Source organism: Polyodon spathula, chromosome 7 (assembly GCF_017654505.1).
Source record: "Polyodon spathula isolate WHYD16114869_AA chromosome 7, ASM1765450v1, whole genome shotgun sequence".
Taxonomy (NCBI): domain Eukaryota; kingdom Metazoa; phylum Chordata; class Actinopteri; order Acipenseriformes; family Polyodontidae; genus Polyodon; species Polyodon spathula.
The window spans coordinates 30,659,545-30,671,401 of NC_054540.1; the positions used below are offsets into that span (position 1 = coordinate 30,659,545).

The 11,857-nt window shown below is 35.7% G+C and overlaps 2 protein-coding genes across 5 annotated transcripts in view; one reads left to right on the forward strand and one right to left on the reverse strand.

Moving 5' to 3' along the window:
* LOC121318511 (tubby-related protein 3-like) overlaps positions 1-3,102 on the forward strand; it is a 70,155-nt gene extending 67,053 nt beyond the window's left edge. For all 4 annotated transcript variants that reach the window (XM_041255254.1, XM_041255258.1, XM_041255255.1 and 1 more), the window contains one exon: positions 2,186-3,102. In XM_041255254.1, the coding sequence (XP_041111188.1) occupies positions 2,186-2,319 (134 nt within the window). In that variant the 3' untranslated portion in view covers positions 2,320-3,102. The remainder of the gene's footprint in view (positions 1-2,185) is intronic.
* A 4,203-nt stretch (positions 3,103-7,305) lies between these two features.
* Positions 7,306-10,917, reverse strand: ndufb2 (NADH:ubiquinone oxidoreductase subunit B2). The gene is made up of 4 exons (XM_041255259.1): positions 10,728-10,917; positions 9,811-9,955; positions 7,681-7,770; positions 7,306-7,389 (listed from the first exon to the last, which is right to left on the reverse strand). The coding sequence occupies exons 1-3, from the start codon at positions 10,811-10,813 to the stop codon at positions 7,696-7,698; spliced, it is 306 nt and encodes a 101-aa protein (XP_041111193.1). The 5' UTR covers positions 10,814-10,917; the 3' UTR covers positions 7,306-7,389; positions 7,681-7,695.
* Between the last annotated feature and the right edge of the window lie 940 nt (positions 10,918-11,857).

Below are 11,857 nucleotides of genomic sequence, written 5' to 3' on the forward strand. Positions count from 1 at the left end.
ATATATATGTTTTTTATATATATATATTATATATATATATATATATATATATATATATATATATATACACACATATACAGTGCCTATATAAAGTCTACACCCCCTTTCAAAATGTTCATCTTCTGTTGCTTTATAGCCAGGAATTAAAATGCATTTATTTATTTATTTATTTAGTTATTTATTTTGGGTCATTTGTCTACACATCCTACCCCACAACTTCCAAGTGAAAAACATATTCTAGAAATTTGTAGAAAATTAATTCAAAATAAAAACTGAAATAGCTTGGTTGGATAAGTGTCCACCCCCCCTTGTAATAGCAATCCTAAATTAGCACAGGTGTAACCAATCGCCTTCAAAATCACACACCAAGTGGCCTCCACCTGTTAAATTGTAGTGATTCACATGATTTCAGGATAAATTCAGCAGTTCCTGTAGGTTCCCTCTGCTGGGTAGTGCATTTCAAAGCAAAGACTCAACCATGAGCACCAAGAATCTTTCAAAAGAACTCTGGGGCAAAGATCAGGGAATGGGTATAAAAAAATATCAAAAGCCATGAATATCCCTTGGAGCATGGTCAAGACGATTATTAAGAAGTGGAAAGTGTATGGCACCACCAAGATCCTGCCTAGATCTGGCCCTCCCTCCAAACTGGCTGACCGAGCAAGGAGGAGACTGATCAGAGAGGGTACCAAGAGGCCAATGGCAACTTTGCAAGTGTTACAGGCTTTTATGGCTAAGACTGGTCAAAGTGTATATGTGACAACAATATCCCAAGCACTTCACAAATCTGGCCTGTGTGGTAGGTTGGCAAGAAGGAAGACATTACTCGAGAAAGACCACCTTGAATCCTGTTTGAAGTATGCAAAAAAAAAACCACTCGGGAGATTCTGTAGCCATGTGGCAAAAAGTTTTGTGGTCTGAGGAAACTAAAATGGAACTTTCTGGTCTAAATGCAAAACGTTATGTTTGGCGCAAATCCAACACAGCGCATCACCCAAAGAACACCGTCCTTCAAGAACTCAGTGTAGCATGGTGGTGGCAGCATCATGTTATGGGGATGTTTCTCATGGGCAGGGACTGGGGCACTTGTCAGGATAGAAGGATAGAATGGAACAAAGTACGAGAAGTCCTTGAGGAAAACCTGCTTCCCTCTGCAGGAAAGCTGAAACTGGAACGGAAGTTCACCTTTCAGCATGACAAGGACCCAAAGCACACAGCCAGAGCTACACTGGAATGGCTAAGGAACAAAAAGGTAAGTGGTCCTTTAGTGGCTCAGTCAGGGCCCCGACCTAAATCCAATCGAAAATTAGTGGCATGACTTGAAGATTGCTGTCCATCAACGCTCCCCAAGGAACTTGACAGAGCTTGAACAGTTTTGTAGAAGAATGGTCAAATATTACCAAATCTAGGTGTGCAAAGTTGGTAGACACCTATCCCAGCAGACTCTCAGCTGTAATTTCTGCCAAAGGTGCTTCCACCAAATATTAACTGAGGGGGGTGGGGACTTATCCAATTATGATCTTTCAGTTTTGTATTTTTAATATATAATTTTTTTCTCAATAAAAATTTCCCCTTAACAGTGTGGAGTATGGTGTGTAGATAAGTGGAAAAAAATCCTAATTTAAATGCACAAAACTGAGGCACTGATACAACAAAATGTGAAAAGTTCAAGGGGATGTAGACTTTCAAGGGGGTGTAGATGGTGCCATTATTAAGAAGTAGCATATTCTGTAGAAACTACCACCAAAAGGCAGTTGGTAAAATATAATAGAGTGGTGCTAGCTAGATCTTTAGAATGCTTTTAAGAGACATAACAGTATCTAATGCTGTTTAAATAAACCACATATGTGAATTTAAGGCACTGTATATAACTAAAGAAAAGATAAATTGACTCGAGCATACTAAATACTACAGTCCCTCCTTTGATAACTCATTGCAGTTTTCAGTAAAAGTAGATATAAAGCAGTGAGTATCATAAAGAAAAGGATTATCTAGTTTTCCCAAAATTAATGGGCAGAGTAACATGGTTGTTATTGTTCTAGTTATAAAAAGCTGCTAATCCTTTTTGTAAACTACTTAGGAGTGTGTGTCGTTATAATCTCTTTTTTTGTGATGTTCTTGCTGTTTTATGGACAAGCTAACCCTAGAAATTCCATACTGACTTCCACCTTTCCATTTTACCCAGCGGACTACATTGTGATGCAGTTTGGAAGAGTAGCAGAAGATGTCTTCACTCTGGATTATAACTACCCCATGTGTGCCTTGCAGGCTTTCGCCATTGGACTCTCCAGCTTTGACAGCAAGCTCGCCTGTGAGTGAGGGGCACACTCGACACACTAACACTAACCTACCTTGGACTGGTTTGTTCTGTTTTTTTTTAAAAACGCTGGGAAACCCTATTTATTCAGCAATGGTGTACTTTATCGCAATCATGTGAACTTGACGTATAATGAAGTCATGCAGAGGCCGAGAAATCGCAACAAGCAGAAAAAAAAAAGTGGGTGACTGTAAATCATGAAGCATTTATTCTTTTTTTTTTTTATTTGTTATTGTTTGTTTGTTACAGTTGTGTTGGGTCACAACCCTGTTTACCATCCCCAAAGCTATGTCCTACATTTCTATACCTGTACTGCAATTCTAAGGTAGGCAAACAGTAAGTAAGCCGGACTTCTGACAGGGAACACAAGGAGTGACGAAAACAAAAAGACTGTACTGTTGGACCCAGGACAGCCTTCATTCAAGTGCAATACACTTACAAAAAAAACGTAGAGGGGGTACTTGGTACAACACATGCAGTGGGCTCCAAACATATACAGTACAGCTCTCCAATTAGATAGTGAATAGGGTATGCCATGGCAATGATAATGATATTTAACCCAGAATTTTCTGCCATTCCAAAACTTTGGAAAAACTGTTGAATATTATTATTTCAGAATATTGCTGGAAACTCATCATGGCAAACCGCTTTTATGTAAGTAATCACTCATATTATTGGTAACTTATAATTAGTGCTTCTGATTATAACCAATAAAAACTGATAAAACACCCTCGATGCAAAAAATGTTTTCAATTTATAGCAATTAAACACCGGAAAAACACTGGAAATGGTTACTCAATTCATGTTGACTTCACCCCTTTCTCATATAAAAAAACCTACTACAAAAAAATTAAAACTGCCTTTCCATGCAGTTGGGAAGTGTTTTTCCTTTCTGACTCATTTTCATCGTTGATTCCTTCTGAATACTTCAAACCCACCCCAACTACTGAGTGGAAGCAAATTCTACATTTCTATTGAAGACTCCACTTGCGAGATTTAAAACCAGATTACAAGTAGGGTAGAAGGCTTGTTCGCAGGATTTAAAACTACATTTCAGTTAAATATTGAGAATTTAAAACAGAATTGTGGCGAAATGTAACAAAATGCCTTGACACAAAAAACACAGAAGAATGTGCCCATGACCATAATAATTTTGTTGTGGAAGACAAAGGAAAGATGGTACAACTAAGTGTACAAGTATTGTCGAGTTACTATTATTGTGAAAGAAGAAAAACACCCAAGCATTTTGGAAAGTAACTGAAAACAATAATTTCATACAGTATATAAAAAGTGAAAGCCCCGAAAAAAAGATTTACATAACTCGAAAATAGCTAAAAAAAAAAAAAAAATAAGCACCAAAAAATTTAATGAATAAAAAACAGAAGCCCTAATTATATCAGGTATTCCAGTATATTAATTGTATTATTTACATAAAGTTTACATAATTCCCAATTATTCCTTCTCTTAATATTTTTGGAGCCCACTGTACACGAGTCATTTAAATGCAGTCCATACCCGTTTGAGATTTCCCATTAAAATGTTTGTAATCTGGGGACATCTGTTTCATAGACTCCAGACCTGCAGTTACAGGAAGGCTTTCAAAACCCCTTATCAGTGCTGCTCTTTGGGGTGATTTGATCAATTTGTACCTTGATGGGATGAATTTATTTTTACAGCATTTTTATGTGCAATCCTGATATAACCACAGATGGGTGGGTGATGCAAACCAGTGTGATTCCTCAGTGGTGCAAAATGCTCTTAAAAAAATCTTCCTGTGGCTATTCCCAGTAGGTCAGACATTGATCAATTCAGCCTCTTGGCCTTATTCAGTATAACCCTTTCACTTATGTATTTTTAAACTCAAAATGCGTGAAATTGAAAGGGGGTGCGCAGGGGGAATCAATTCTTCTGAAGTACTGTCAGATGAGAATAAGATTTAACTGTTTAATTTTCCAGAAAGATCTTTATTAACCTTTTTATATTCATTTTAATGTGTTAAAATGCATGTACAGTAATGCTTTGTGATGCAAATCTGTAAAAGATCTGCATACAATTAACACTATCATGTTTTTAAAGAGATTTTTTTTATACATATTTGATAGCATTATGTTATAATAATACAAACAAAAAAACAAATGTTTATAAAAACTGGACTTGTTCAACATTATCAAATTTGTATTTGACAAATCTGCTTTTCCTGCTGCAGGTTTGATATTTGTTACATTAAAGGAATTTGATATATATATATATATATATATATATATATATATTATATATAAGTCTAATACACTATGTAGATTTTGTTTTCTGTATTCATAAGAGACAAAAGTTGACACTGGTCACCATGTCTTCTTAGACTGACGTCAATATATATATGTCTACAGGGGTACAAAAATCTATATCACTAACACCTATATATATATATATATATATATATATATATATATATATATATATATATATATATATATATATATTCTCCAGTTAACTTAAGAGAACATCAGGATTAAAAATACATGTGAAATCTAAAACTTTATAAACCAGAGGAACATGACAGTGGTACCAAAGTTAGAGAGTGATTCTAATCTCGAAAGCCTTCCTTTAAATAAAATTTAAAAAAACAGCGTAGGGCTAGGCTACCCCCTATTCCAGGAGTGTGTCTAACTTACTGTAGTTTAAGCAAGTATATTAAACCTTGTACTATACAGACTGTTGCACTTGCACCAGTCTTACAGTTATCATCATTTACTTTGCACCACTTCTTTGAAAAAGGCAAATGGAATAGTGTTACAAATGGAGTAAGAAACATCTTAAGGGACCCTTTTTAGGTCTCAAGTAAATATTCTTAATTGTTTCTTACGAGCTTTGTAACAAACATTTTAATTTACTTTCCCTTTGGAGTAACAACTTTGTGTCTTATTTTCATGACAACTGTTTTTCGCATCCAGCTTCATACATTCCAGTGCTGTGCTTTCATTGTATAAATGTCTTTAAGGAAAATAATTGTCTAATGGCCTCAGGTTGGAAACCTTTCATTTTGTTCCCAGTGAGGGCCCCTTATTGTTTATGCCCAGTTCAATGGAATGGCAGAATTTGTTTAGAATCAGTTTCCCTTAAAATAGGGTATTTTCTTCTTTTTGTTCTTAAAAACAGCTGCATAAATAAGCATACACAAACTGTGAGCATATTAGTTTTGAGTGATGTTTGTCAGTTTCTATGCTGTTGCAGTCAGAGTGGTCAAGTACATGGAGACAAGACACTACTGAGCAAACCCTAGGGTTATATTTCAGTTGTGGCGCTGCTATCCTGGCACAGCTTTTAAATGCACAGAGTAACAAAAACTATGATAACTGTGTACACGTATTTATTGCTAACCCAGCATTATGACAAAAAAGTACATCAGGAATCTTTTATCCCAGTATTTTTGGTACTTTATAAAATAAGCTATACAAAAAGGAAAGCTTTGCACATCACAGCATGTAGTGCTGTGAGCCACTTAGGGAAGCAGACAGGGGTGTTGCTTGTAAGGACTTAATATTGTAAAACTGGAAGGAGAATCAATGAAGCAGAAATATTCTACAGGAAACCCATTAGCAACAAGAGCTTCAGTGGACTGTGTTTTAAAATGCCCTCCTAAACACAGGCCGTGGTCTTGTCAAATCAAAAACAAAAAGGGAATTCTTCATTTAGATTTGCAATAGATTATTTTCCTATTACAATTATATCTTATAATCTCTGAATTATGCCATTCTGTATTGAAATTTGAGATTAAGTTTAGGACCTTGGATTTTAATCTTAACTTTATATGTGATCAATTAAGAAGAAAAAAAGCACACAATCAAAATTCAGCCTTACTACAATCCAAAAAAGCTTTCATTATTGTCATTGCTCCAAGATTTGTTGTTGTGTTTAAACCAAGAGATCCTTTTGGTTTAAAAACAAATAAAATTAAGTTAATAAAATAAATAAAATCCTCAACCAGTTGCAGTATTGTAATGTTTGTTTTATCGAATTTTGTGTTTCTTGTCTGTAAATATAATAAAATACAAATGGCCAGCAGATATATTCTTGGTAGTGTTTATTTGATTCTGTATTACACAATAAGTAATTCAACCTTAATTGAACATACCAGTATTTCTTTTTGTGCACACTGACGTTTCCCAGAACCATCTGCGGCCAGGACAGGATAGCAACGTGTTTGAATTGTGCTGGAGAGATATGGGACCATTCTGAGGTAAACTGGGGTGAAAATGTAGTCTCTTCTCCTGGCCTTTCTTTGCATTTTAATGGCAAAAAAGTATATTTACAGTTTTTTTTTTTTTTTTTTTTTTTTTTAAAAACAGAATTAAAACTAGCATTGGAAAAGCATTTAAAATATGCAAGTCAATTTTCTAAGGGATGGAATAGAAGATATATATATATTCTCAAAAGAGCCAGCTGCCCAACGTTTTGATATGTTGTACACATCTTTCTCAAGGGAGCCTAATAGAGGCATACCGGACAAAGAACACACTTCATGTGTATAACCCATGTTACACTGGTTTGCAAGCAAGACAAATCAGGGCAAGCAGACTATAGTCTCCAACTTCACAGGACTAACTTAATCCACGTAATGTGGATCTTTTTTGTGATCAGAAGGGTCTGGTTTAGTACGCTGAAATCAGCAGAAAACTTGACCTAGTTTAACTGATGGTCCCAAAGAGTTAATCAATTTTTGGCACCCTGCAATTGGGATCATAAGTGGTACTAACGTTAGTCCACGAAGTTGATCAAACTCACTTTATTCCCCCTGTTGGGTGCATGAAGCAGACTAAACTTGGTTAATTGTCCCGTGGTGTCTAGTGTGATCTCACAGTACTTTGGTGGAGGGTCTGTAGACATGCCTACAAATGACCTATGAACTGTATTTCTCATGTATACCTATCTATCTATTTACATAAAAGGATATGTGCACAGAAACACAAAAAATAAATTAAGACGCAAATCTGTTATTTTACCAGAAAGGTATTTATTAATTTAAATACAAGACTGTCCAATGGTGGTGGGGGTATCTTCTGAGCCACAGTGGGCATCTACAGAAAAGGAAGAAAGATACTATTTATTGTTGATTTCATTTCAAATTTCTTAAACTAGCTACATGCTACAGAACCACTTATGTTCATAGAAACCAGGTTAATAGTTTGCTGACTAGTGATGCTGCATAAACAGATTACATAAACACTGCATAATTAAAGCATGACATTAAACATATACTAGCCACATACCCAGACCTGGGAACTGCACTCTTGAAGTAATAAACAATGGATGCGGTACTAATGCAAGTTTTAAGTCCAGTTACAGTGAGTAATCTGAAGGATACTTACAATAAGCAATGTTTTTCATTCCTCATCATCAGCTGGGATTCCTAACTCTTCATCAGTCCACTTTGAGGCATCAGGCCATGGAAAGTGCCCCTTAAAATAACAACAAAAAAGGATGAGGATTAAAAACTGCACATTTCTTTTTTTACACCCATACAGGTTCAAATGATTTTGTATGCATCACAAGTACTGTATGTTCTTAACCCTCCTACTGTGTTCAGAATTTAGGTACATCTGTTATGTTTTGGGTCATACTGACCCTATGCAATTTCAAACTAATTTAAACAGCCTTAAATTGATTAAATGTTTTTATTTGCAAAGGTTTTACTCTTAGTCCAGGAGCTGTGATAAAACTTCTTTGACTGCCAACCTGGAAGCACCTCATTTTGGAATGTCTTTACCAGTAAGATGCAATACTGACAAGCGAAAATTATACTCTGCCTTGTAGATATATATTTTGTTTTTTTGATTATAAATATCTCCAGATAGGTGCAGCCATTTTCAGAAATAATAATACAAATATAATAGTAATAAAATAACAAAGAAGTTTATTTTATTCTTGCACACAAATCTACATGACAAGGTTCTGTTTTCTGTGTATAAGTTCATGACCCCAACTTAGGAAAAGTCATAAAATATACAGAAAATGAAAAGAAAAATAGCATTTAAGCTAATTGGAAACCAGAGTCAGGTCAAACAGACCCGAAACCTAATAGGAGGGTTAAAACGAATGGGTTGTAAAACTAATCATAAGGATAATCCTTTGAGTAGAGCCCAAGTTTTCAGTTTTAACTAACAAAAACCGATAAAACTGTGAGTGTTTACTGATGTCATTGCATCTGTGTAGGAGTCTTCAAAGTAACAGCAAGTTAAGAGCGTTGTGCTAGAGTTACAAATACTGCATCGTCCGAGCTACAACTACAATACCTTCTGATGTTTGGCAATTACTTTCAAAAGTAAGAAGGTGTTGGAAAACATGGATCGAGAATTGATTAGGGGTTTGCTACGCATGTGGACTAGCAGAGCTATACTGGTGTTCTTTTCTGAAAAGAGACTAATATTGCAGATAGCAGACTGTTTGGTTCAAATTGCATGTACTGCTAACCATTGATAGAGACGATGCGTCTACAAACTGCCCAACAATGACTGCAAGCTAATGAGATAACAATGCTGTGGACTAGAAGGGAACAGGTTCTGAGGACTTCAGAGAGATCGAAAGAGATAATGCCACTGGCATCAAAGGGGGTCGCAAGGAGATAACAAAAGGCAGATGTATGGACCTTTTGTCTCCAGGAGTGTGAAGAATGCACTGAGTTCAGAGGTTGTCACACTAGACTACACACACAGACACATTAACACTCACACAATAAATTAAATTACCTTGACCATTGGTTAAGTGTCAGAGAAAGGGGAGGTGGACCATCTATACAGAAGGGTATTTAATGTCATGCAAACATTGTAATGTTGAGTATTGTTTGTCCTGTACCTGGGACCAGACTCCCTGCATATTTCAATAAACCTGGCAACTGATTGAAGAAAAGGACTCTGTGCATTTTCTTGAATCTACTTACTCACCATCTATTTTTTGTAAGTTACTTCAGAAGGCAAGAAAAGTAAAAAGTAAAGTAATTGGGATACTCCAGTAACACAACTAATCTGCGTGACCATTTAATGAGATGGTGCTCTGCAAAACTTCAAAAAAAAAAATCTACATTTATTCATTTGAACTACCCCAGAGTAAAAAAAAAAAAACACCAAGATCATTCCAAAAGTTGCATCTTTGGACAGAAGTATCAACCATCCCGGCAACATCAGTCCCTAGTGAGCAGGTATTCAGTAATGCTGGGCAGACTGTAAGCAAGTGCCAGGCAAAGCTTAAATTCAAAAAAATTGTGGACATTATCACGTCCCTTAACACAATTAAAATATAGTTAGAAATCTGGTGAATTAACTGACTCAAGGCAAAAGGTACCAATATTATGAATTAACACCACTGCCTTTCATAGAGTTGGGAGTCATAACACAATCTGGGGATTGAAAAGCCAACCACACCAGAGAGAAAGAACCTGAACTGCTGTGCAATTCCTATAGGAACCCAACAGTTTTTTGGAAAGCACTTTAATTGGTACCCACAAACACTGCATCAGAGTCGTGCCAGAAATGCCAGAGAATCCAGAACCACATTACGCTGCTGAGGAGCTCTGCCTGGAAGTTCTGGTTCTTGGTCAGTTGTGGGAACTGCCGATACTGGGCCTCAATGTGGGCACCACCACCAGCACTGAAACACAAACAGGGGGAAAACAACAAATGAGTAGCTGTAGATCCTGCAATGCTATGCTGTTAATGGCCAAGCAACTCAGGGGTTCATATTGTAATGTGTTGGTGTTCAGAGATAAAGGGACATTTGAAGACTGCCACACACGAGATAGCTTTGAATTAAAATTTGAAGTGTCACGGTGCGGTTTCCATTTACCAAAAGTAGTTAAGCAGTATGGGCTCAACCATAACTTCAAAAGTTGAACTAGGTATTGTAACTTCGACGACTTTACCACTTGCAGGTTTTACCTGAACAGTAAGGATGCAAATTCCTTCCAGCCCCGATGTTAGCTTGTCGCCACAAAATGATTTTGCACCACTATAGAGCTGTACTGCTGTACGTTATTCTCTAAACTGACAGCACATGTAACTGTAGTAAATGCAGGGAGACTTTAAGAAGATTGATCTACCGCATTTTTAAACTGGAAACCCGATCATTTTTAACTCAAACATTTTACAAGCCCAATGTTACTTGGAGCAGTATAACATAACAGCCGTGTTAGTTAACTGCATCAGGTTGCTTTTGGTACAGTTCGAGCGACCTTGACATATTTGCGACGTGTTTTCTTTTTATAACCGGTTGATTTATATTGTGTTTACTTATTAGCATAAACGTATACAAAAAGCAAAACGTCATAAAACAACTTAAGCACTAAACTGTATGACACATGATATATAGTGTTACAGACAATGCGTGACCGGGCAGCTAGCTACACAGCCGCACTCACACTTACTTTCTGACTCCGACCCTCTGCGGTCCCCGTCTAAGCAGCTGTGCTCCAGCTCTAATGACTGCCCCAGCCCTCACTATGGAGGACATGATCCCTTTTATATATATTTGTTACCGCTTTCAATACCAGCAGCTCAGATGCGAAATGTAATGTCACCTTCTGCCGTCCGACATGTATTCTGGGATACCACAGTGCTAACCAGCAACACGCGTTCCTATTGGGTAGTGCCTGTCAGGGCGACACCAACACAAATTGAAGGGAGTTTGCAAGTGTGGATTAACTTTGACGTTGCGTTTAAAACCAAATACGCAATTAAATATAAAAATGTGTAATTTATGTTTATATTTATATCTGTTTTTTTTTTTCTTTAAAGATAAGTAAGCAGAGAGTAAGTAGATAAAATCTACCGGGGATAAAATATTATCTTCGCCGCTTACATTCTGGTACCATATTTTGTTTATATATATATATATATATATAAAATTTATTTACGGAACAATTTTTTTTTTTTTTTTTTTGACACACAAAATCGTTACAATCATTAATAAAACATAACCATAAAAGTAGAAACAATAAACTGACATCTTAAAGTAAAGTCTCACTCTATGTGTGCAAGCCGTTTTTACCTTCAATATATTTTCCCTATGTGATTAAACACTCTTTACACCAGAAATGTCAACATACAAAATAAATATATATATTATTATTATTATTATTATTATTATTATTATTATTATTATTATTATTATTATTATCTAGTCAAGTAAACCTTGTAAACTCCCACATGGTAGGTAGTTTAGATTGACCGGCAGTCACGGATTGTATAGCGTCACGAGTCGCTGCTGTCTTAGACATTTTTTTTCATTTATCCCCCTAGGGGGAGATTTTAGTAAATCAAAAAAAAATTAATGTAAATGTCGATTTATAAATTAACATACATAAAAATGTTGTTATATATATATATATATATATATATATATATATATATATATATATATATATATATATATATATGTGTGTGTGTGTGTGTGTGTGTATTGTTGTAAAATTATGTATGTTAATTTATAAAATTAAATATTTTAGCTGTAAATGTAATATAAAAGAAACTTGATTTGATTTAGAAACAGGATCCC

Coding starts and splice junctions, on each gene's coding strand:
- ndufb2 (XM_041255259.1), bottom strand. CDS start 10,813: ATGTCCTCCATAGTGAGGGCTGGGGCAGTCATTAGAGCTGGAGCACAG. Junction 9,956..10,727: donor CAGAGGGTCGGAGTCAGAAA/GTAAGTGTGAGT, acceptor TTTGTGTTTCAG/TGCTGGTGGTGGTGCCCACA. Junction 7,771..9,810: donor ACGACTCTGATGCAGTGTTT/GTGGGTACCAAT, acceptor TGTTATTTTAAG/GGGCACTTTCCATGGCCTGA.